This window comes from Rana temporaria, chromosome 10 (assembly GCF_905171775.1).
Source record: "Rana temporaria chromosome 10, aRanTem1.1, whole genome shotgun sequence".
NCBI lineage: Eukaryota > Metazoa > Chordata > Amphibia > Anura > Ranidae > Rana > Rana temporaria.
In genome coordinates this window covers 54,570,533-54,597,026 of record NC_053498.1, presented here as the reverse complement: position 1 = coordinate 54,597,026, position 26,494 = coordinate 54,570,533, and the positions used below count along the sequence as shown (strand labels likewise).

General features: G+C 42.0%; 1 protein-coding gene across 1 annotated transcript in view; it reads left to right on the top strand.

The window, feature by feature from the left end:
* The window catches only part of LOC120916575 (excitatory amino acid transporter 2-like), a 227,378-nt gene that overhangs the window by 140,662 nt on the left and 60,222 nt on the right, over window positions 1–26,494 (top strand). Inside the window, exon 6 of the mRNA XM_040327625.1 lies at window positions 8,221–8,347. Within this exon, the coding sequence (XP_040183559.1) occupies window positions 8,221–8,347 (127 nt within the window). The remainder of the gene's footprint in view (window positions 1–8,220; window positions 8,348–26,494) is intronic.

Below are 26,494 nucleotides of genomic sequence, written 5' to 3'. Positions count from 1 at the left end.
AGGCAATTTAGCTGTCCCATGACTGGGATGAGGGAGAGGATGAGGGAGAATTGAACATACAGCAGAAATCCACAGTGGTTATAAATGTCTTCTTACCTCACAAGTTGCTTTTTTTTCTCCAGAATCTCTTGATTATGAATGTTTCCTGTTATCCTGGTCTGACATAGCATGATATGGCCTAAATCAATAAGAACTAAACTTGTTACAAATCTGGGTAATTCCGACTAAGGAAACTATGCTGCTTGTGAATAAAACAGTAGATTAAAAAAAAATATATAATGGGAAGCTGTAGCTGCATGCAAATCGTGACTTTTAAAGTAAAAGTCAAGGCTAGCCCTGCCCATACCCACCCCATCAGCTTTCATCACCTGAGCCTCACCTGTAACATTCAAAGAACATGGAGGCTCGGAATACAGTAGGGATGAGGTCGACCTTGAATTTTACCAAAAAGGTCAAGATGTTAAATATGTAAAAACAAAAGTGCCACAGCACTGCTAAAATGTCCAGATATGACTTCATTATAATGAATGTCATGGAGACAATCAAAAAAGTAGCCATCTAATTTCAGGGATCCAAAAATGCTTCCTTAAGACTAAAAACATTGGCCCGGATTCACAAAGCACTTGCGCCGACGTATCTCGAGATACGCCGCGTAAGTGCAAATATGCGCCGTCGTATCTGTGCGCCGTGCCCACAAAACTAGATACGCCTGAAAATGGGCTTCATCCGACCGACGTAACCTGCCTACGCCGGGGTAGAGTGGGCGCATATTTACGCTGGACGTATTTGGCGCACCCATTGATTTTCTATTCACATATGCAAATTAGGGAGATACGCCGATTCACAAACATACATCCGTCCGACGCAGTGTGCGTAAAGTCATACATCCAACGTAAAGTTATGCCCCATAAAGGAGGTGCATCCATGCAAAGGTCTGCACCAGGGAACTCAAGCCGTCGTATTTTACGTTGTTTACTTTGGACGTGAGTATGGCTGGGCGTAGGTTACGTTCACGCCGTAGGCAGTGATCCGTCGTATCTTAGGGAGTAGATCTGACGTGATTCTGAGCATGCGCACTGGGATGCGTCCACGGGACGGCGCATGTGACGCTCATTATACGTATCTGTCTGAGCCTCAGCCCATCATTTGCATGGGGTCACGTCTCATTTGCATGGCTCACGCCCACTTCCACATACGCCGGCTTACGCCTTGGAAACCCAGCGCAGATTTGGCAGCACTGGCTTTGTGAATCCAGTGCTTGCCTCTCTGCACTGCGTCGGCGTAGCGTAAAGAAGATACGCTACGGCGGCATAAATATGCGCCGCTGTTTGTAAATCCGGGCCAATGTATATAGACTGGAAGTGAACTCCTTCCAGTGTAATTACAGGCACAGGTCTTATTAGCAGTTGGTTTGACAGCAAAATGTATATATAACTACTCTGCCTAAATCTCTGGATTTACTAATCATTTTGGCATTCATTTTTTTTACCAAATATATCCACTGCCTATACAGTGTTATATTATGTGATCAGCTTGAATTGTCTGTATTTGTGTTGGGGTTACTTTGCTGTACACTTAGATGCCTAAACTAACCAAAGATTGTTTTCGAGCATTGAGCCCAGGTTCACACTAAGCTGCGGGAATGAAGCCGTATGTCAGTCCCGATTTCGACTGCGATTTTTAGAGACATTTGTGCAGGTTTCTGCACAGACGTCAATGTAAATCGCAGCCCGAAATAGCAAAAAGTAGTACAGAAACTACTTTTTGAAATCGGTGCAGCGTCGCAGATGCAGTGTTGCACCGATTAGGACGGTGCCATTGACAGCAATTGCCGTCGATTTGACATGCGATTTTACATGTCAAATCGCATGTCAAAATGCTCCAGTGTGAACCAGGGCTAAAGGACAGTTGTGAAGTCCTACAACATGCTTTTTTAATGGTAACATCATAATTATGTGTAGCCACTTGTTTCATTTGTTTCATTCATTTTCAGAATTGGTTTCATTTATTTAAATTCAAATCTATTCAAATTTTCCAAATTGAACTTAATATTTATCTATTTGAATTAGAATTCCACTTGAATTGCATTCAAATTTAAATTGCATTCCATTCAAAATGCAATAAAATCGAATTTCATTCAAAATCACATTTATTCTATTTGAAATTTGAATTTTGGAAGATGATTATATTCTTTCTATTCCATTATATTGTTTTTTCTATTCTTTTCTTTTCAATTCTATTCTTTTCTATTACATTCTAATCTTTTCTATTCTTTTCAAATGTATTCTATTTAAAATTCAAATTTCGGAAAATGGTTATATTGTTATATTCTTGCTATTCTAATAGCCAAACGAAAGGGTATAGCCGTCAACTCCGTTGATCCTTTTAAATTCTTTATTGATACATATCAGTGAATAAAAACAGTGGCTGCTATTTTTATTCACTGATATGTAACAATAAAGAATTTATAAGCATCAATGTAGTTGCCAGCTATCCCCTTTCGTTTGACCATTTGTCTACCGGTGGATGAGAGGACCCCTGAGCCTGAACACCTGGTATATGGCTTTCACTACTCATGTGGCTCCACTGTTTTGAACATTGCAACTGTCTATTCTTTGTAATCTATTGTTTTTTTCTATTCTATTGTTTTATTTTCTATGTTATTTTATTCTTTTCTATTTGAATTCAAATACATTTGATTCGAAATTCGAATTTCAGAAGATGGTTATATTATTTTTATTCTATTCTATTGTTTTTTTATTCTATTATTTTCTTTTATAGTCAATTCTATTAATTTATTTTATTTTCTACAGGCATACCCCACTTTTAAGTACGCAATGGGGTTTATTTACTAAAGCTGGAAAGCGCAAAATCAGGCTCATTTCTGCCTAGAAACCAATGAGCTTCTAACCCCAGCTTGTTCAATTAAGTCTGGTAATAAAACCTTGAAGCTCATTGGTTTTTATGCAGAAGTAAGCCTGATTTTGCGCTTTCCAGCTTTAGTAAATAAACCCCATTGTGTTCTTAAAAGTGGAGTATGCCTGTATTCTATTTTAATCTTTTCTTTTCTATTCAAATTTATTTAATGAAAATGTTGGGAAATGGTTATATTCTTTCTATTCCTTTCCATTCTATTTTTATTCTATTCTAAGCCTTTTTTTTCTATTCTATTTTATTCTGTTTTTATTTTCCATTCTGTCCCTTTTTTATTCTATTTCTTTCTATTCTTTTATTTTGCATTCTGTTCTGTTTCACTCTATTATATTCTATTCTTCTATTTTGTATTCAATTATATATTTTTTATCCTATTCCTTTATTTTCTATTCTATTTTATTCTCTTCGGAAATTCAAATTTGATTTGAAAAAGATTCAAATTTGATTTGAAATCTATTTGAATTCTGCCAAAATTGTGTTTCGCCATTTCGGATTCATTTAAATGTTTTACTGTTGTAATTCGCAAATTTGGATACATCCTAATTTTCGAATAACGAAAAATGTATCCGAATTTCACTTCAGAACTAAACGAACTGCACATGTCTATTTCCAGCATCTGCCACAGTGAGGCTGTTCCCACTAGTGCTGAGCCTGGACTTTGCCTTGTCACATCGGGGGCAAAAGGGAGTAGTCTGACATGAATCTGGTCATTCTCCTTCCCTTTTCTTACCTGTGGCCATAGGCCTTATTCAGGTTACTGGTTGCTGCTCTTTCTTATTGAAACTCTACTCTGAAATCTGAACATCAGCATTTTTGAATACATTTGCTTACTCTGTTTGGAAAGTTCCTCATGTGGTATAGTATCTACTTATGCAATGCACTGACTAATTTTCAGTACAGTGAAACTTCAGGCAAAAAATTGGAAGTAAATATAGGTTTTATGTCATATCTGCCAAAGAGTCTTTAATATTGTTCATTGTTGTAATTCACACACATATCCTACACTTAAAGTGGAACTTTAGTGAAAAAAATTAAGTCCAATCAGATCACGTCAGGCTGGTCCATTTTGCAGGTATAGCTATATAAAACTTTAAACATAAGTGCCTATACCAGGGATCTTCAAACTACGGCCCTCCAGTTGTTGAGGAACTACAATTCCCATCATGTCTAGTCATGTCTGTGAATGTCAGAGGTTTACAATGTCTCATGGGATGTGTAGTTCTGCAACAGCTGGAGGGCCGTAGTTTCAGAATCCCTGCCCTATACGGTATAAAATCAAGTAATACACTGGCGTTCATTTACTAAAGGCAAATAGACAAGTGCAGTTACTCCAGAGCTTAGTACAGGGCCGGCCCTGGCAGCACTTTTAGGGGGGCAGCATACTGATGCCCGCCAGCCCGTTCCACCACCCAAATAAAATGGATGTCCTTTTTTTCACACAAATAGAGCTCTTTTGGTGATATTTGATCACCTCTGCGTTTTTTATTTTTTGTGCTATAAATATATATATATTTTTACTTTTTGCTAAAAAAAATATCCCCAAAATTTAGAAAAATAAACAATTTTCTTCAGTTTAGGCCAATATGTATTCTTCTACATATTTTTGGTACCAACAAAAAAAAAAACACAATTAGCGTACATTGATTAGTATGCGCAAAAGACATTGTGGCTGCCGGCAATTCACAGGTCCCTTTATACATGTATAGAGCCATGGCAGGTCCTTTTATACGCCTATATGCATGTATAGAGCCATAACAGGCCCTCTTTATACATCTATAGAGCCATGACAGGCCCTCGTTATACTCCTTTATACATGTATAGAGCCATGACAGGTTCTCTTTATACATCTATAGAGCCATGATAGACCCTCGTTATACTCCTTTATACATGTATAAAGCCATGACAGGTCCTCTTTATACTCCTATATACATTTATAGAGCCATGACAGGTCCTCTTGATATTCCTTTACGTGTAAAGAGTAATGACAGGTCCTCTATATACACGTATAGAGCCATGACAGGTCCTCTTTATACTCCTATACATGTATAGAGCAATGACAGGTGCTCTTTATACTTCTATATACATGTATAGAGCCATGACGGGTCCCCTTTAGTTATCATGATATAAAATAATGAATGTGGGGGCCTTTTGGTTGGCGTGATTTTTTTTCTGGGGGGGGGGGGCAGCATTTCATTCTTGGTCCCAGGCAGCACAATGTCTTGGGCCGGCACTGGCTTAGTAAATGAGGTAAAGCTTCACTTTGCAAAGAATACTGAATTTCGTGGAAGGCAAATATAAAAAACTGCAGTTTTGCTTGCACCCAGAGAGCAAGCAATTGAGCTGCAAGTTTGAAAATGACTTGCTAAGCCATTGCTAGACTTGCCAGGCTTCAAAAGTTTGTTGCCCAATTGCAGCAAGTCTGCATTGAAAGACTCCAGATCAACTTTCTTTGCAAACAGTCTGCAAGTCTTCTGCAAGTTCTGGTTAACTTATGCTGTGCAATAGACATCCCACCACAGGGGGTCACTGTGACTTGAAAAGCTCTTACTGTAGATTCACAACTGCAACTGTTTCTAGAGACTTGCCATGCAAATTTTACAAATTGAAAAAGTGTCAACTAGAACTTGTGCTTCAAGTGCTCTGCAAGTGTACAACTTGCCAGTGAAAATGTGCAGCAAGTTAACAGGACTTCCAATTAAAGTGGGATCCACCCTAAAAAAAAAAACACACACACACACAAAAATCCTAGAAAAAAAAATAGAAAACAATATACTTTTTTTCTTACCAGAAATGGCAGTTGCTATGCGGATCTTCCTAATCTGCCTCTTCCAATACCGCGGCAGATCTTCTTCCTCGTCCTCCCCACGTTGTCTTCTAGGGAATGGGGCGCGCTGCCTTCAGGGAACTGTGTGTATCCTAGAAAGCAGCCGTCCACACACAAAGCGCTGCGAGACTCGCACATGCGCAGTAGGAAACGGGCAGTGAAGCCGCAAGGCTCCACTGCCTGTTTCCCTCAGTGAGGATGGCGGCGCCGGGAGCTGCCAGGATCGAGGGATCGGTCTCGGGGGGTCAACATTGCAAGTGCCTAGGACAGGTAAGTGTCCTTATTAAAAGTCAGCAGCTAAGTTTGTGGCAAGTTATCCTTGCTATCTGGGCACATGATGGAAGTCAGCACAGCTTCTGCTCATTTACTAAGTTCTGGAGCAACTGTTGTTCAGGTGCTGTGGGCTTCAGCAAAATGAACGGGAGAGCGAACAGAATGCAATAATTTCTATTGTGTCATATTAAAATTTAATTACTGCACCTAGAGGGCGCTGTTCTCTCTCCCGTTCTTTTATTACAGAGTTATTTTACTTCTACACTTGTTTTGAACTGGCAGCGTTCTTTGAACAGTTATCCTTTTACCTCACATGGATTAATTCCCCCATAAAAACTATTTTTTAAACAAACTACCTCCACCACCCTGGCCTCTCTCCCCTTCCCCATATTTCTCCTTTCATCATTGAATCTTAACCAGAGTGCGCCATATCACCCAATTTTTTTTGCTTCAGCAAAATGGCAGCCTCCTGCAAAAGATACGGGAACAAGACTGGAGGCAATTCACAACATACAATAATTTTGTAAAGTGCACTGTCTATTTGCCTTTAGTAAACAAACCCCACTCACACTGCTCTGCACATGTTCAGTTGTTTTCTAAAGATTCACTGCTGTTCAGGTGCTCCGGGCTTCAGCAAAATTGCAGCCTCCTGCAAAAAGAAACAGGAACAATTTACAACACACAATAATTTTGGTAGCATAATTGCTAATGTGAAATGTATGTTGCTTGCTAAAGAACATTATAATTATCAAGTTGTTATGGGCAAAGTTCCACTTTAACAGTAACTTTAATTCTGGTTTATGACCCTGAAAAACAGTCTTATCACAGGCCCAATTGGTCAGGATGTTTATTAACAACAAGAACCTAGTTAGCATATGATTGTGGTATCTCTGCACATCAGTTACAGAAATTCGTGCCCCTATATGCAGCACATATTTATATGGCCACCCTGAATATGTATTTGCAAACCTATTTCCAATCATACCAACAGTAGGCAAACGAGGAAGTGTTTTCCTTTCGACCGGACACAGATAGCAATAATAACACAATTTTAAAAACATCCCATGGCTTCCAATACCACCTCTATTCTGACGACACCCAGTTCTATCACTCCACTCACCAACTTACCCCCTTAATCGCCTCATGTATCACAAACTTACTGAGCCACATATCAGCATGGATATCACACCACTTTCTCAAACTCAATCTTTCTAAAACTAAGCTTGTAATATTTCTGCTAGACTAATACACCTTACTAACCGATCCGCCACTGCTGCTCCTCTCTGCCTATCCCTTCACTGGCTTCCACTACCCCACTGTATAAAATTCAAAATTCTAACCACAACATACAAGGCCACCCACAACATCGCCCCCCAGCTACATCACCAACCTCATCTGCAGATATTGTCCAAATCATCTTCTACGCTCCTCCCAATACCTCCTGCTCTAGCTCCCCCCATGCTTGCTTCCAAGACTTCTCCAGAATCTCTTTCATCCTCTGGAACTCCATACCGCAGTATGTCTGGTCAGCCCCTACCCTGTATGCCTTTAAACAATCCCTGAAAACTCACTTATTCAGGGAAACCTACCCCACCTAAGAACTACCTCCATCAAACCAGCCCCCGCAGCTATTTCCTTTTGTACCACCCCCCCCCTCCCTTTAGATTGTAACCCCAACCATGAGGGCCCTCCTACTCCTTCTGTATGGAATTGTATTATAATTGTACTGTCCCCCTCTACATTGTAAACCACTGCGCAAACTGTTATTGCTATATAAATCCTGTATAATAATAAAATTTGTTGATACTGAAGTGCACTGAAGAGGTATTTGCAAAGCTGACCATAGAGCAAAAGTTTTTTTTCTGATATTTTTTCTTTGAAAGGAAAAAACCTCTTTATGCACAATGGTTTGTAAAAAATACAAGTCAAAGTTTAAAAAAACAAGAAACATAGTGTTTAATGTTTGATATAACCATAATTCAGGTCAGACCTACTTTTCTTATGCTTTGGTCAGTCAATATATTAAGAATTACGATTTATCTAGAAACATTTCTGTTTTCTGTAAAACCAGAGTATAATTTTTGCAAACAAAGACATTCATTTTCTTTTCTTTTCTTTCTTAGAAACAGACAAAAGATTCATTATTTGTATATGTATGGTCTGACCTTTGTGCCTCCTTTTCCTCTTAGGACTCATTGGCTTCTTTATTGCCTTTGGAATTTCCATGGGAAAAATGGGAGACCAAGCCAAAATAATGGCTGATTTCTTCAATATCCTCAATGAGATAATAATGAGGCTGGTCAGCATGATAATGTGGTAAGAGATGCATGAGTTTGTCTGAGCTTGTATTAGTTATGGTTTACTCAACACATGATTGCTGTACAAAGGTCAGTGGTCTGGCTTGGTGGAATGTTGTTCCCATATAAGTCTTTGGAATTCTTTTGGTTTACAGAAATACAGCCCTCCAATTATCTAAGGTTCCTAGCTTTGAGATAGATGCTGCTTAGAGATCTTTCCGAAGCGACAAACTCCATAATATTTCTTTATCATTCAATGTGTACTGTTTTTGTACAACTTATATGAAAGTCTGCGCTTGATCAGAAACAACAAAAAATAGCCTTTGTAGTTTAACCACTTACCCCCCGGACCATATTGCTGCCCAAAGACCAGAGACCTTTTTGCGATTCGGGACTGCGTCGCTTTAACAGACAATTGCGCGGTCGTGCGACGTGGCTCCCAAACAAAATTGGCGTCCTTTTTTTCCCACAAATAGAGCTTTCTTTTGGTGGTATTTGATCACCTCTGCGGTTTTTATTTTTTGCGCTATAAACAAAAATATAGCGACAATTTTGAAAAAAATGAATATTTTTTTACTTTTTGCCATAATAAATATCCCCCAAAAATATATAAAAAAAACTTTTTTTTCCTCAGTTTAGGCCGATACGTATTCTTCTATATATTTTTCGTAAAAAAAAAATGCAATAAGCGTTAATTGATTGGTTTGCGCAAAAGTTATAGCGTTTACAAAATAGAGGGTATTTTTATGGCATTTTTATTAATATTTTTTTTTACTAGTAATGGCGGCGATCAGCGATTTTTTTTCGGTACTGCGACATTATGGCGGACACTTCGGACACTTTTGACACATTTTTGGGACCATTGGCATTTTTGGCATTTGGCATTTTTGGCGATCAGTGCTATAAAAATGCATTGGATTACTATAAAAATGCCACTGGCAGTGAAGGGGTTAACACTAGTGGGTGGGGAAGGGGTTAAGTATGCCTGGGTGTGTTCTTACTGGGGGGGGGGGGGTGGCCTCACTAGGGGAAACACTGATCCTCTGTTCATACATTGTATGAACAGAAGATCAGCGTTTCCCCCGCTGACAGGACCGAGAGCTGTGTGTTTACACACACAGCTCCCGGTCCCCGCTCTGTAACGAGCGATCGCGTGTGCCCGGCGGCGATCGCGCCTGCCGGGCACACGCACGGGAGTCTCTCGCCCAGCAGAGCCGACCTGCCGCCGTAGAATGACGGCGGCTGGTCGGCAAGCAGTTAAGTTCTGGGTTCTGGAACCCAGTGCCAAAAAAAATTCTCCCACTTGGGTCCACTAACTTGCCTGGCAGGGAACATCTCTTGTGGGGTGCCCAGGATCCCAGACACCATGATTGTCCCCTCTTTATCAGCCAGCACCTCTTTGATCGGGGGGTGGATATTGTATGTGCTAGGGAGCGTTTTGGGAGGGGTGAGGACTTGTGCCTTGTGCTGGGAGTGGGGGCCAGATTTCATATCCAATTATTTTTCTAACACAAGTTCTTTCCCCTTCCAAAGCACCCCCTAGCACATACAGTATCCACTTACCACCCCCCTAATCTTTGTCAACTTGTCCTCCTGACCCCCTAGCCTGTGTGCCCCTCCTATGAAAGTCTCATGATATTACATTCACTACAGACCTCAGATCAGCACGGCACATGCTGAACTGTGTCTCTCCTCCTTCCTGGCCCCTCATAATGTCTAAGTACAGAAAACATCAGAGCCGAAGAGGACTCGGAGGCAGATTCAGTCCGCTCTGCACTGTCTGCAACTGTGATAGTGTGAGAGGCAGCTGGTGGGAGAGATGGTGGCTGCCATAATGACAAGAATTGTAAAAAAGTCCCCCGAGACATCCTAAATAATTTAATGCAAAGATGGCTTAATGTAGCCTAATGTGTAATAAATTGCCTAAACCTCAATAAGTTGCATTGAAAATGTGCACAAACTAATTTTTTTACCTTACCAAACCTATCCTGGAAGTTTCCTGGATTTTCGTCTCTCACAAGGCAAATTGTGGTAGGTACCACGTGGGTAGGTACCGGAGCATGATGGGACTGTGACATCATAAGAGAGGCCTATATAAATCGGATGCAAACCGCGCACCCGTCAATGCAGCGAGAAGAGGCGTCGTGTCAACATCGGGAGAAGGCAGAAGAAGAGAAGAGAAGAAGACGTCACAGAAGAGCGGGCTGGCCACCTGCTAGTAATTGAGCTAACACACGAAGATAGCGGCGGCCAGCCCTGAAGGAGAAGGCACCGGAGAGCGGGAGAAGAACCGGGGTATGCCGAGTCAACAGCGGAGGGTGGAGAAGATAGAAGAAGACCCCCCGGAGAGAGGAGAAGACCCCCGAGAGCGGAGAAGACCCCCCGGAGAGCGGAAGAGAACCAGACGGCGGTGAAGAAGAAGCCCCCCCCCCTGCTAAAAGAGCTAAAGAAGACAGGGGGGGCCCCCGGAGCAGACTAATAAATTATTTTAAAAACCCTGTGTCTTGTGTTTATTTACTTTTACACTTTGCCTCCAGGTGAATGGGTAGGGGTACGATGTACCCCATATTTATTCACTTAGGGTGGGGGGCTGGTATCTGGGGGCCCCCTTATTTGAGGGGGCTCCCAGATTCCGATAAGCCCCCCGCCCGCAGACCTCGACAACCAACGGCCAGGGTTGTTAGGAAGAGGCCCTGTCCTTATCAACATGGGGACAGGGTGCTCTGGGGTGGGGGGGGCCCCGCAGTCCACCCCCCTGCCCCAGAGCACCCAACCCCCCCATGTTGAGGGCATGCGGCCTGGTACGGCTCAGGAGGGGGGGGGCGCTCGTCCCCACTCCTTTGCTGGCCGGCCGGGTAGTGTGCTTTGGATACGGGTTTTATATGGATTGTAGGGGGACTCCCTACATTGGTTTTTCGGCGTAGGGGGGGTCTCCTTACAACCCATACCAGACCTAAGGGCCTGGTATGCTCCTGGGGGGAACCCATGTCGTTTTTTTATTTAAAATTTGGCGTGGAGTTCACCCTCTCAGGAATGCATACCAAATGCCGCAGCTAGAATTGGCGGGAATCCAAGTCGGATCTCCCGACGCTTCTATGACGGCTTTGTCTCCATCGCGGCAAGCCAGCTCGGCGCTGGCTCCCGCGATGGGGCTCGTAGGTGCTCAATCTCGCCGAGAAAGGGAGCGAGATTGACACAATATCACGGTCACCTACTGTACAAGGCCTAACCGATAGAAAAAAACGATCGTTTGTAGGCACGTCCATCGGTTAAAAATCCACGCATGCTCAGAATCAAGTCGACGCATGCTTGGAAGCATTGAACTTTGTTTTTTTTCAGCACGTCAATGTGTTTTACTTCACCGCGTTCCGACACGATCGTTTTTTTAACCGATGGTGTGTAGGAACGACTGACCATCAGTCAGCTTCATCGGTTAACCAATGAAAACGGTCCATCAGACTGTTTTCATCGGATGGACCAATCGTGTGTACAGGGCATCAGATCTAGCCAGGGCCGCCATCGGGGGGGTACAGGCATTACACCTGTAAGGAGCCCGGAGGTCCCCAAGGCCCCAGATGGCAACCCACCTTTTTTTTATTTTTTTTATAAAAAAATATATTTTTTTCAATATATTTTTATTTTATTTTTTATTAAAGGGCCAATTTTTTTTTAAGGGGTCCGGAGATCCCCAGGGCCCCGGATGACAACCCCCCTTTATATATATATATATATATAATTATTTTTAAAGGGCCCAGAGGTCCCTTGGACCCCGGATGTCAACCCCCCTTTTTTTATATAAAACAAATTGAATTTTTTTTAATATAATTTTTTTTCCTTTTCATTTCTTTATATATATATTATTAAAGGGTTTAGAGGTCCCCAGGGTCCCATGTGGCAAACCCCCCCCTTTTTTTTATATACATTTTTTTTTGTTTATATATTTCTTTTTATTAAAGGGCCCAGAGGTCCCCAGGGCCCTGAATGGCAACCCCCCCCCCTTTTTTTTTATAAATGTTTATTTTTTTTATATATTTTATATTTATTCATTTTTTATTAACCACTTGTGATCCGCGCTATAGACGAAAGACGTCCACAGCGCGGCTCCCAAGTGCCAGGTAGACGTCTTTGGACGTCCTGTTGTTTACATTCCCTGTGAGGGCGCACATCGGGGAAACACTGTGCCCAGCGCATCGCTGGGGAGCCGATGCGTGTGCCTGGCAGCCACGATTGGTGGTGACAGCAGGGACGTGGAGCTCTGTGTGTAAACACAGAGCTCCACGTCCTGTCAGGGAGAGAGGAGACCGATCTGTGTCCCTTGTACATACGGACACAGCATCGGTCACCACCCCCAGTCAGTCCCCTCCCCCCACACACTTAGAACACACCCAGGATACACATTTAACCCCTTCCTCATCTCCTAGTGTTAACCCCTTCACTGCCAGTCACATTTATACAGTAATTAGTGCATTTTTATAGCACTGATCGCTGTATAAATATGAATGGTCCCAAAATTGTGTCAAAAGTGTCTGATACGTCCGCCGCAATATCGCAGTCCTGACAAAAGAAATCGCAGATCGCTGCCATTACTAGTAAAAAAAATAAATCATAAATCTATCCCCTATTTTGTAGGCACTATAACTTTTGCGCAAACCAATCAATATACGTTTATTGCGATTTTTTTTTAACAAAAATATGTAGAAGAATACGTATCGGCCTAAACCGAGGGATTTTTTTTTAAATTGGGATATTATTATAACAAAAAGTAAAAAATATTGTGTTTTTTTTGTTTATAGCGCAAATAAAAATCGCAGAGGTGATCAAATACCACCAAAAAAAGCTCTATTTGTGGGAAAAAAAAATGATAAAAATATAATTTGGGTACAGTGTTGTATGACCGCGCAATTGTCATTCAAAATGCGTCAGCGCTGAAAGCTGAAAATTGGTCTGGGCACGAAGGGGGTTTAAATGCCCAGTAATGAAGTGGTTAAAGGGCCCAGAGGTTTATTTTTTTTATTTTTATTAAAGGGCCCAGAGGTCCCAGATGGCAACCCCCTTTTTTTGTAATTTCTTTTTAGATATATACCCACATTTATATATATTTTTTTTTTATTAAATGGCCCAGAGGTCCCCAGGGCCCCGGATGGCTACCCCCCACCATCCAGGGTGTATTTTTTCTTTATTCTTTTTTTTGTAAAGGGCCCCCCCGCTTCTCAATTCGTGGCAGCCCCCCGCTTCTCAATTTCAGGCGGCAGCACCCCCCCCCCCCCCCGTTCTCTGCTCCAGGGGGCCCATGCCTGAAGCTGTGTAAGGGGCCCCATAATTCCTGATGGCGGCCCTGGATCTAGCTGTGCATATGTAAATATGCCTACAATGATTAAAGTGTATGCACATATATATGTAAATGGTATATTCTTGGTACAGCCTGGCCTGGAGGTGGGAATGCTCAAGTGCAGGCAAGGTTTGACTGGGCCACAAGCCTAAAAGAGGCCTAGTTTTGCCATGGATGTTCTAAGCCCTATACCCTCTCAGTTATGGAGGTCTCAATAAAGCTTTCAAAAATGTACTGAAAGTGACTGGCTCCCAACTTTTCCTTCATCACACATCCCTTTACTGGCTTAGGATCTGCCGAGAACAAATTTTCAGCCTTCCCTGCCTTTGGAGGTCCACACTATGCCTCTGGGGGTCAGGGGGTGCTGTACTTCTTCTTTTGGGGAGCTTAATGTGGCTTAATGTACAAAAAAGAACTTGGATGTTATCCAATTTCCCCAAAATTCACACAATAGAAAACTCTGTCTATGCCAACATATTCAAAACATCTCAGGTTGTTTGGTAAAGCAGAACAAAGGTTATTCACATTTAACTATTTTATTACAGTCCTGAAACATTTAATTAGAACTTAAAGGGGTTGTAAAAACAAAAATATTTTCCTCTTAAATTAAAGTCTGACAGTAGCTGATAAAGTAAAAACTAATGTTTTGCATTTTAACTAGTTTGATACCTGTTGAAATCGAACTGTTTTATTCACCTCCAGCCCTCCTGAATCGTTATTCTCACTGACTTCCTGGTTTGCGGTGCGCATTCATTCTTACTACATCACGGCCTAATGGGAACTTAAGTTCCCATTAGGCTTAGCCTCCATTCCTGTGAGGGAAAATAGAGCATCTTCACGCAGGGCTGTAGTGATAGGGAGGGGGTGAGCACATTCTGCTTTCCACCATGCAAAACAGCTCAGATGCTGGTGGTCGGGGGAAAGCAAGAAGAGGAGAGACAGGAAATGGCATTTTCGTACCTGGATTACTGTATTTTGGAGGTCAAAAGGAAAAACGAGGTAAGTGATATTTAAATGCTCTAGCTTACAGCAATCAATTGATCTAATAAAAAACGAACCTTTAATGTTCCTTTAATGCAAAAGAATTTTAAAGTGGATGTAAACCCCATTCATGAAATCTGACCTAGGCACATACGGTATATCTGTAGTGTTTACTTATCTCTCTCCAAAGCCCTAAGTGTCGTGTCTTTCTGCTGCTCTGTTATTAGCATAACTTCTGACAAGCTCTCTGACACAGAAGATAAAAGCAGCTAGAAATTTGGAGGTAACTTAGAGACAGATAAGCAGAAAGCTTGTCTATTCACAGCTCTGCCATTTTCTCTGCCATTTTCTTTGTTCCTTTGCCTATGTGGAAGGGGGGGGGGGTGCCTTTCCTCCAATCAGCTCGCACACAGTGTATGCCCAGACTCCACAACCACTGCTGAAACAGGAAGAAAAAGTTCTTACACAATGTGCACTTTCTGAAGAATGTACTGTCAAAAGCTGAAGGCAGCACATTTAGTGTAAATGTAAAACTTATGTAGGGAGATTTGTTTCATCCCTGTGTATCATCTATAATCAGGCTGTTCACTTCACTGGGTATATGTGAGGGTTTACATCCACGTTAATGTGTAATAAAGTGCCAAAATCTCAATAAATAGCACAATCTAGATTTTTATCTTCCAAACCTATCCTGGAAGTTTCATGGATTTTGGTTTCCCATAAGGCAAGATAGGGACATTAAGCTTTTTTTTGGGGAGCTTAACCACTTCCTGCCATATGACATCCAGCAAGATAAGCCGTGCCCGTGGGGGCACTTAACACGGCGATCGGTGGTGTGGTGTGTCAGCATGAGACAAAACATCTCTGATCCTGGTAAAGAGCCTCTGACGGAGGCTCTTTACTACGTGATCAGCTGTATCCAATCATAGCTGATCACAGTGCAAACAGGTAAAGCTGTGTATCGGCCTTTTCTCTATCGCATCTTACAGACGTGAGTAGAGGAGAGCCGATTGGCTCCTCTCCTGACAGGGGGGTCTGCGCTGATTGATTATCAGTGCAGCCCCCCTGAGGATGCCTACCCAGGACCACCAGGGATGCCCATCAATGATGACCACCAGCTATGCCAAAAAACAATATACAAATATATTAAAATATATATCTATATAGAAAAAATCTTTTTTCACATAAAAAAAAATTTTACATATGCAAAAGTAACTTTTTCATTATTGTCAGTCTGACACACCGCATCTCCGATCCCCGAAAAGAGCCTCTGTTGGAGGCTCTTTACCATGTGATCAGCTGTGTCCAATCACAGATGATCACAGTGTAAACAGGAAAAAAATTGGATTTACCTCTATCGCTTCTGACAGAGACGAGTAGAGGAGAGCCGATCGGTTGCTCTCCTGGTAGCCCCCCCCCAGGATGCCCACCCTGTACCACCAGTGATGCCACCAGGACCACAAGGGATGCCCACCAATGATGACCACCAGGTATGCCACCAAGGACCACCAGGGATGCCAATCAGTGGCAATAGTGCTGCATATTAGTGCCAATCATCAGTGCCCATCAGTGCAGCCTCATCAGTTCCCATCAGAGCACCCTCATCAGTGCCCATCAGTGAAGGAAAAAACATACTTATTTACAACATTTTATAACAGAAACAAAGAAATTAATATTTTTTTCCCTTTAAAATGTTGAGTCTTTATTTGTTTAGCAAAACATCAAAACCCCAGTGGTGATCAAATACCACCAAAACAAAGCTCTATTTGTGGGAACAAAATTATAAAAATTTTGTTTGGGTACAGTGTTATATGACTGCGCAGTTGTCATTTAAAAAGCGACAGCACTGAAAGCTGAAAATTGGCTTGGGCAGGAATAGGCGAACGTTCCTTGTATTGAAGTGGTAATGTGGCTTAACATACAAAAAGAACATGGATGTTATCCACTTTTCCCCAAACTTCACACATTAGAAGAAACATGAAAAGTTGACGGCACTCCAAGTTGTAGAGGAATAAAATGTAGCTTTATTGTAAACATGAACACAGACACAGCAGAGATTGAAGCGTTTCCTGAATCAAATTTGCTTAATCATAATCTGAAAAACAACACTAATCATAGCACTAAATTGCATGTAGCATTGAACTTGATTATGCTGATTAACCCTTTTCTGATGTTTCTGCAGACAAAAGGACAGAAACTACAGAAAACACACAATACATGCATTAAAAACAATATACAAATACATTAAACTATATATCTATATAGAAACAATCTATCTTTACATTCAAAAAAGTATTTATGTATGCAAAATAACTTTTTCATTATTTCTTATATCTGCCACTGGTAAATAAGCCAATATTTAGAAGAAAAAATGCATATGTTACTACATAAAAGTTACTATATTAAAATGGCTCTTAAACCAAAGGCAAGCATACATGTGCGTCACACCAAAGCACATAATGATGGCTGGTCGTGAGTGCATACCCATTCAAAATGAATACCACGCATGGACATTGATCAAATGATTATTATAAAGAATAATAATAAATGTACTATCATCAATCAAATATATAAATAGCCTATTGGGATATACTACACCGAAAAACGTTAGCCCAAAACACGTGGATTCTTAATGTATCGGGATGGTTGCAATGCTCAACCCTGAAATGAAGCGCAACAAAGAGTATTCTGACACATCAGCTTTCGTATTAATGTGTGACATCCCACTCATAGTTCAAACCATTCGGTATCCTGCTCTGCAATTTAAAAATCCCAAATACTTCCCTCTTACAGTGAACGCAAAACACATCTCCTCCCCTTGGACCTAAACCCTTTCAATTATTTGTACCTGTACCAGGAACAGGTCCCCTCCATGCATGGAATGGAAGTGACGTGACACAATAAATAGTTACATATTAACTGTACATAGTAGATGAGGTTGAAAAAAGACACAAGTCCAAACTATGTGTGTGATTATACGTCAGTTTTACATTGTATATCCCTGTATGTTGTGGCCATTCAGGTGCTTATCTAAAAAAAAATTAAACTATCGATGTTCCCCGCTGAAATCGCCACCTGTGGAAGGAAATTTCCCTTCTTTGCTGCTCTTACAGTAAAGAACCCTCTACACACTTTAAGGTTAAACCTCTTTTCTTCTAATTTTAATGAGTGGCCACATGTCTTATTAAACTCCCTTCCACTGAAAAATTGTATACCTATTGAGTCATCAGTATGGAATTTGTAAATTGAAATCATACCCCCTCCAAAGCGTCTCTTCTCCAGAGAGAAGAAGTTCAGTGCTTACAACCTTTCTTCATAACTAATATCCTCCAGTCCCTTTATAAGCTTTGTTGCCCTTCTCTGTGCTCGCTCCTTTTCTGCATTAAACTTAATTTGCCATGCAGTTGCCCACCCCATTCATTTGTTCAGATTTTTTTTTGCAAGGTTTCCACATCCTGTGGAGAAGTTATTGCCCTGCTTAGCTTAGTATCATATGCAAATACAGGAATTGAACTGATTACCCTATCCTCCAGGTCGTTTATGAACAAATTAAATAGGATTGGTCCCCACACAGAACCCTAGGGGGACCCCACTTTCCACCCCTAACCATTCCAAGTACTCTCCATTTATCACCACCCTCTGAACTCGCCCTTGTAGCCAGTGTTCAATCCATGTACTCACCCTTTGGTCCATGCCAATGGACCTTATTTTGTACAGTAAACGTTTATGGGAAACTGTGTCAAATGCTTTTGCAAAATCCAGATATACTGTACCATGTCTACGGGCCTTCCTTTATCTAGATGACAGCTCACCTCCTCTTAGAAGGTTAATAGATTGGTTTGGCAAGAACAATTCTTCATGAATCCATGCTGATTACTGCTAATGATACCATTTTCACTACTAAAATCTTGTATATAGTCCCTTATCATCCCCTCCAGTGGATTTACCTCCTCTTATATCTCCTAAATGCTCACTAGTTACATGATATATGTCATATATGTCATCACCTGTAGAGCATGTTGAGAGGATCATCCGTAGGATCAGAGATACGTTCCGTGAGTATTGTCTTGTTTTCTGTCCTTTTGTCTGCAGAAACGTCAGAAAAGGGTTATCAGCATAATCAAGCTCCTACCAAGTTCAGTTGAATACATGCTATTTTAGTGGCAAGGTTAGTGGTGTTTTTCAGATTATGATTAAGCAAATTTGATTTGTGAAAGCGTCAATCTCTGCTGTGTCTGTCTGTATTGATGTTATCCACATGGATTTGAATTTAAAATAAAGCAACAATTTATTCCTCTACAACTTGGAGTGTGGACAACTTTTCAGTCTGCCCTTGCAGTACTGAGTCATTACCTTTCAGCAGCTTCCATTGACAGGGATGATGGTATAGCACAGGGTGTCCCAGGTTCTAGCAGCACATCTGCCAGCAGCATACCACCAGCTGTAGACTGTAGCCGGCAAATTTCTCTGCCCCATCTGCTGCAGCGGAAAAAAATACAGTCCATGCCACCCACATGCCCAGTGTCTGAATGCAAGCTTGTCAAAGCTGTTGGCGCTGCCTTTCAGCCTGGTGGATTCTGCCCCCTTCCGTGAATTTGCACAATGTGCTGTACCACAATGGCAGGTTCCCAGTCGCGACTACTTTTCACGTAAGGATGTTCCATCTCTCTATGTTCTGGCATCATTGGGCAAGGCAGTCAGCCGTAAAATCCACCTTACTGCTGACATGTGTTTCTGCTGGAGAAGACTCTGCGTGGCATTATGGACAGGGCACTGGAGGCAGAGCAGTGTAACGATACGCCAAATTAGATTCAGGTCTATGGATCGCAACTGCGGAGACTTCTCTGGTTCGAACCCAGGTTTCACTCTTAACTCAGTTAAGGCCGAGTACTAACGACCAAACATGTTCGCTGGAAACTGTCCGACGGGCAGTTTCCGGCGTACAAGGCTGTTTTGTCTTTTGGCCCGCTGGCTTGTACACACCAGCGGACCATATTTCCCGGTGGACCAGAACGTGTGCACGTAAACCACGTACGACGTCACTATAAAGGGAAAGGCCAAAGTCAATGGCGACGCCCTCTGTTCCGCTTTTGCTAGTTACGGCTTTGCTCGTGTTAGTGAAGGTTTGGTTAGAGCTGATTCGCGCTTCTCGGTCTCCGTGCTTTACCAGGTAGTATTTTCGGGTTCAGTGCGTGTGCTTGTGGGTTCGTAGTTGGCATTCGGGTACAGGCGTGCAGTTCGTTCTGCTTTGCAGTTTCGTACTGTGCGCTCGTATCTGTTTGTCGCGCGTTCTTTGCAGGTACCGCTGGATTTGATTGTGCTTTCTGTTGGAGTGTGTTCTTGACTGACCAGCCGGCCGGTTTTAAGCCATGATGGAGCAGCAGCGTCAATTTTCGCAAGTTGGTGCTGTTTATGGGATGGCTGCTGGATATGTTCATCATTCCAGTACTTTGGCCAGGAACAGGGGGAGGAGGCGTTCCTGGACCAAGAATTGGTTGCGCCAGCGTGACCAGTTCTCTCATATGCCTCTGCTTAGGGAAATCCAGGAGAATAATCCTAATGACTATAGGAACTTTCTCCGTATGACGGACCCCGTATTCAACCGTCTGCTGGATCTTCTGTCCCCCTATATCACGAGGCAGGACACTGTGATGCGCCAAGCCATCACGGCCGAGCAGAGGCTTATTGCCACGTTGCGGTACCTGGCGACTGGGAGGAGCCTGCAGGACCTCAAGTTCTCGACAGGCATCTCTCCGCAGGCGCTTGGGGTCATCATACCGGACACGTGTTCTGCCATCATCAGAGTTATGCAGGAGGAGTATATTAAGGTAAGTTACCTCATTTTACCCTCACAATCTGGCTTTAATAATGTGGGCAACTAACTATTTATTTTATTTCCCAGATATGCTGTGTGTTTATAACGTTCCCTTTTCTCCCTATGCCTGTTGATATAAGCTTTCCGTGTTCTTTTTCTTGGCCTACCTGCATATTTGTACCTTACCCAATATTAACCTGTCCAGCATGCTATCCTAGGGCCAACCCCCACCTTGCCTATTTATAGCTAATTTGTTTGATTTTTAAACAGTTTAAACAACCCCCACCCCCCTTAAAAGTGTTTTTGTCCCCATCAGAGGGCTGTGGAGTCTCTTATTAATTAAGTGGGCCTATATATTTGTGGCCCAAAATTCTCCCTTCACAATTTGAAAATGCTATTTGAAAACTGTGAAGTTGCACAAGGATGCTTGTATGATTATGTTTGCAATGTTTATGTGCCAAAGTACTAAATCTCGTTTTTTGTTTGTCCCCACAGCTACCCTCCACACCACAGGAATGGCAGTCTGTGGCTTCCCAATTTGCCCAGCGGTGGGATTTTCCGAACTGCGGTGGAGCAATAGATGGGAAACACGTCCGCATAGTGCCGCCACCCCACTCGGGGTCCTACTATTATAACTACAAGGGTTATCATAGTATTGTGTTGATGGCGGTGGTGTCGGCACAGTATGAGTTTCTATATGTGGACGTGGGGAAGAACGGCCGGCTGTCAGATGGGGGAGTATTCGCACGGACAGAATTCTACAGTCGTCTCCAAGCTGGTGGTTTGGCACTGCCACCAGATGAAGATAATGTTGAAGGACTTCCGTTTGTGTTTCTAGCGGACGAAGCTTTCGGGCTTGGACCTAACCTCATGCGGCCTTTTCCCCAGAGGACCCTCACCTCAGAGAGGAGGGTGTTCAATTATCGGTTGGCCAGGGCTCGGAGGGTAGTCGAGAATGCCTTTGGGATCCTCACCAACCGGTTCCCCCTGTTCCTGACAGCGATACACCTGGCGGAATATAAATTGAACACCATTGTATTTGCCTGCTGCATTTCGCACAATTTTCTACGCAGGCACTCCCAGTCGTACCTACCCCCCATGGGCTCTGAGGCAGGACTACCCTCAGATAACATTCCTGGGCAGGACACTGGTCGCGCTGGCTTGGCCCCCCTATCTGCTCGTGAGGTACGCGACAAATATGTTGAGTACTTCATGGGTCGGGGGGCCATTGCTATGCCAGATCATATTTCTTTCTAATTCGGCCCCCAAAAGAAAGAAATATTCACAGAACTAATAAATAATTTGACCATTGGACTTTATACAGTTGTTTGTCATTATTGCTTTTTCTCTTTTTATCTGTCTTCCTGGTTCTCAAACTAACTACTGCACTTATAGTGCCAATTTAAGTTAGGCAGATTTAGTAAATAACCACAATTGCACATTATTCACTCATCTACAAACTGGGTATTGAGTCGAGAAATAAGAAGCCACTAATTTTTCAGCTTTTGATGTCACCATTTTTATTTTAAGCTTTTTCCTTACCCCACAAAAAAGTATGCATTTTTTGAGTCAAACATGTTTTTAGAATTTGGAGTCAACAAGAGATTATTGTTGTTTTGATTTTTAGCATTTGTTATTGTAATTTTTACAGTGATTAGCAAGAATACTGATAGAAACACAATGTCAGATATTTTTTTGGCAAATATAGAGAATAATTTTTGGGTTTTTCTCTATATATATATATATATATATATATATATATATATATATATATATATATATATATATATACACTTCAAAATGTACAAATCTTTATTTTTAGCATCAAAATAATCTTTAGATATTTTTTCGTTTTGTGGTTTTCTGTAAACAAGATTTAGTATTTTGATCAGATTTTTTTGGTGTTTTTAAAAAACATTTTTTAAAATATTTTTATTTATTTTTTGTTTTGTTTTGGTAAAAACAGATTTTTCTTTATATATTTTTTTTTTTTTTGTGTTTTGCAGAATTTTTTTTTTTTTTTTATATTTTTTGAAAAATAAAAAAGTTTGCTATTTATATTTTAGAAAAATATATCTATTTACATTTTGTATTTTTTGTCATTATTTTTTTTGTCATCTATTAATATATCTTTTTTTCTAGGATTTATTTTCCTTTTTTTATGGTTTGTTGATTTCTTTACATTTTTGGGATCTGAAACTGTAAACATTTACAACCAAAACAAGATCACCACCAAAAAAATCTCTCTTTTCAAAACAGCAGTCAGTCATGGTGTGCTTTCACACTGGAACACGCCAAAATTTCAAGATGCACACATTCAGTGGCAATTCGCCATATGTCATTGGTTCTACAGACAAATGGCCACATGTGCTATCTGCCATCATGGGTGATCAATGTCTGTGTTTTGTGGGAGCAAACCCTTCCTCTCAACTACTTGAGGATCGAGGAGGGGGTTGTACCCACAAAGCACAGACAATAGATATTCTGTGATTACAGATAGCACATGTTGGCACACTGTGTGTGCATCTTGAAATTTTGGCGTATTGTTAAATACAAAAACTTAAAATGGTTGGGGGGGCGGGGGATGGGTGGGGGGTGTTTCAGTCTTTGACACGGCCCATCATGTCAATGATATTTTTGTAATTCTGTTCGATGACTATCATCCTTTGGCGCATGTTGTCCATTTCCGTGCTGCACTCCAAAATGACATTTCGAACATTCTGCTCCATGACGACCATCCTTTCCCGCATATTGTCCATCTCCGTGCTGCACTCCATAACCTGCTGTACAATTATTGAAGCACTTGCACGTGAAAAATGTGCTACACCATCTTCATCCCCTAAAAACAAACAAATTGGCATTCAAAATATGCAAAGAGTTTCCGGCCTATCTGCATATGTTTTGCCCTATTAAAGTTGGGGTGACACTGACCTGATGGCCTGATAATTTCCACATCCACAATTTCGCCATCTTCTATCACTCCTCCTTCTTCCACCACCTCAGCCTCATCTTCCACGACGACTCCTTCTTCTTCCAGAACTCCTTCTTTATCCATCAATACCCCTTCAAAATCGCTCAATTCTGCTTCGTCAAGTTCCCCTTCATCTTCCATGAATTCTAAATCCAAAATTGAGTCTTCCTCCTTCCTCCTCTCTTCCTTCCTATTGTCTTACTTCCACATCCTCCTCTCTTACTTCCACATCCTCCTCCTCCTCCACATGCGGAGGTGTGTGATTTTGGGGGTGTCTGGCCCTCTCTGCCTCCTCCAATTGCTGGCGTCTTCTTTCCCCTATAAGAAATAAGAAAAAACAAAAGGTATACTCATCAGCACACAGATATTGTAGAGCAGAACTCGCACACATTGCTTAGAAGAGGCATTTTTTATTTTTTTTTAGTTTCTTCTTTCAGCAAACCTACATTTTTGGCGGAGTTCTAGGCCAAGCTCTGATCCTGCCCCTTTTTTGCTAAGAAGTGACACACATGGATGTCCCCCCCAAAACTTTAATTCTCGGAGACCCTACTAAAACTTCTGCTTTTATTGTGGAGACACAGGTGCTCTGCATTTCCAGATGGGAAAACATCTGCTTTATTAGCACTGTTGAGAATAAATCTTGTTTGGCTGTCACATTCACTCAATTTAATTTCTCGGATTTTGCTTTTCAACAATGTTTGCAAACAAAGTTTGGGGCCAGTCAGCCATGTCCAGGTGTGTTGTTCCTGGACTAACCTCGCATTTCTGCGAAACAATGTCATATTACGCGGTTTACTATTTCACGATATTTGCTAAAGGTAGGTATTTAACATAAACACAATACAGTATCTACACGTGTTCAAAAGTACAAGCAGGCCAAGGAGGCAGATGTCAAAATCTACATGTCAACACATTCTTGCAGACATTCCCCCCCCAAAAAAATCAGGACTTACTTTTCCGCAGAATTTTGAGAATCTTCTTCATGTGATGTGGCTCCCGCACTTTCAAGTCGGACCAACGCTTCCTGAGTTGCTCTTTGGACCTGGTGACACCAAACATCTTCCTCATTCTCCTCACCACCTTGTCCATAATGTGTGACTTTCTGCGGTTAGGGGTCTTGTAGGGCCCAAATTCACCATCATAGTCCTTCCTCCGCATGATGTAAACTAACTCCACCATTTCGTCGAAAGCCATATTAGTGGCTTTATATCTTTTTGGCCTGGATCGGGACGGTCCTGCCTCTGTCCCTTCACTTGCGCCATGAGAGCTCCGTGCCCGCTCGTGTGACATCGCCATCTTTCCTTCCCACAGAGATTAGGGGCGTGGAAAAGAGGAAATGTACCGTCATGGGCGGAGATGAGGGCGGCGATTCATGCATATGCAGAGTGTCGAGAATGCAAACAACGTGTTTACGTAGGTTACGCGTAGAATATTCGCGCGATTACAGAACCTACACAGTTAACGCCATATTTCCGTTTCACATTGATTAGGGGCATGGCAAAGGTGACGAGGGCGGCGTTTCATACATACGCGGAGTGTATAAAAGGCGCATGCCGTGATTACGTAGGTTACGCGGTCATTAATAGAGCGTGACAAGCGAGCAATTTGAGAGAGGAAGGTAAGAAATTTAAACATGGGATCAGCAGAGGCCTAGAAAATGGAGAGCCATGGGATGGGGGTTTGGTCTGTTGGTTGCACCCTTTTAAGCTATTATGTCTCTTGGATACCACAATGGGATTTTGGGAGCCAAATGCTTTTGTAGACATCACAAAATATAGATGGGAAAAATGCTCTACCTCATTACAATTTATGTAGGGTGTATTCAGATCAGGTCAAGTATTGTTCTGTGTTGGTTGGACAGATCAATGCTGAGGGGCAGGATATCTACACATGAAATAGTGCCTTGATGAATGCTCTCATTTGTAATGATTGGGTACGGTTCTAGATTCCACTTATTTACTGTAATGGAACCAAAGGGGCGGCATGTATAAAAACAATGTTAGGTACAACCAATGGGGCAGAGCTGGCCAGCATTTTTGAAACAAGAGACACTGTGTTTGTATTTCTATATAGGTCCTACATTTTGTGCCACATATTCTATCAATGTCAACGCTGAGCCTTTGTTAAATCGTGTTTTTGGTTTCTTTTTCTTTTGGTAATCTAGACTAAAATTAGCCACACAAATTGTTTGCAATGGATCTACTGCAGACCCAAGATATTATCCAGCACTTGCTGGATAAATTCAGAGAGATGCCCATCCTGTGGGATTCCAAGCAGCCCACTTACCACAATAAGGACCTACGAGCGGCAGCACTTGAGCAGCTAGCAGCCTACATGAGAACATGGGTGCCAGAATGCAGTGCCAACATGGTGAAGGATAAACTTGCCAACCCCAGGGGCACATATAGGAGAGCGTACAAAGCTCACCAAAAGCAGCAAAGATCTGGAGCAGCAGCAAGACCAACAAAGGAACCCAAGCTATGGTATTTTAACCAGATGTCGTTTTTGCGGGATCAACTGGAGGGCAGGCCATCAATGTCAAGTCTGCCTCCCAGCCTTCCCTCCACGCTACCTTCCAGCGGGACTTCCCCAGATCACCACAGCCCTGCAGAGTCGGATGAAGAGGGCCTGGCTGACAGAGAGGCAGATCTGCGCCTCTACGATGATGAGGTATAGTAGTTTCCTAAATATTTCGGGACTAATAATAATTATTGTTGGATTATTGACTTGATATTGTAAAATAAAAGACAAGCTGGGGAAAAAAAACACAAGTCGTGGGCAAAAAAATAGGTGTCAGGGATGACAACTGCAGGGGTCAGAGGGAGAGTCTGTTCAAGTTTAAATTAGCCCCAAAAAAGTAGATTCAAGCATGAAAATGTGAGTGATTTGATTTAGAAAAATATTAAAACATGTCCCTTTTTTTTACACAGGAAGAAGAGACCAGCCAGGAGGTGGCAGATCCTCTCGTCACTGTCAGCCAGGCCGAAGGGGTCAGTGGCAGCCAGGAGGAGGCCGGGCCCAGTGGCGTTCAGCAGCTCCCCAGGACAACCACCACCAGCCAGGCTCCTCC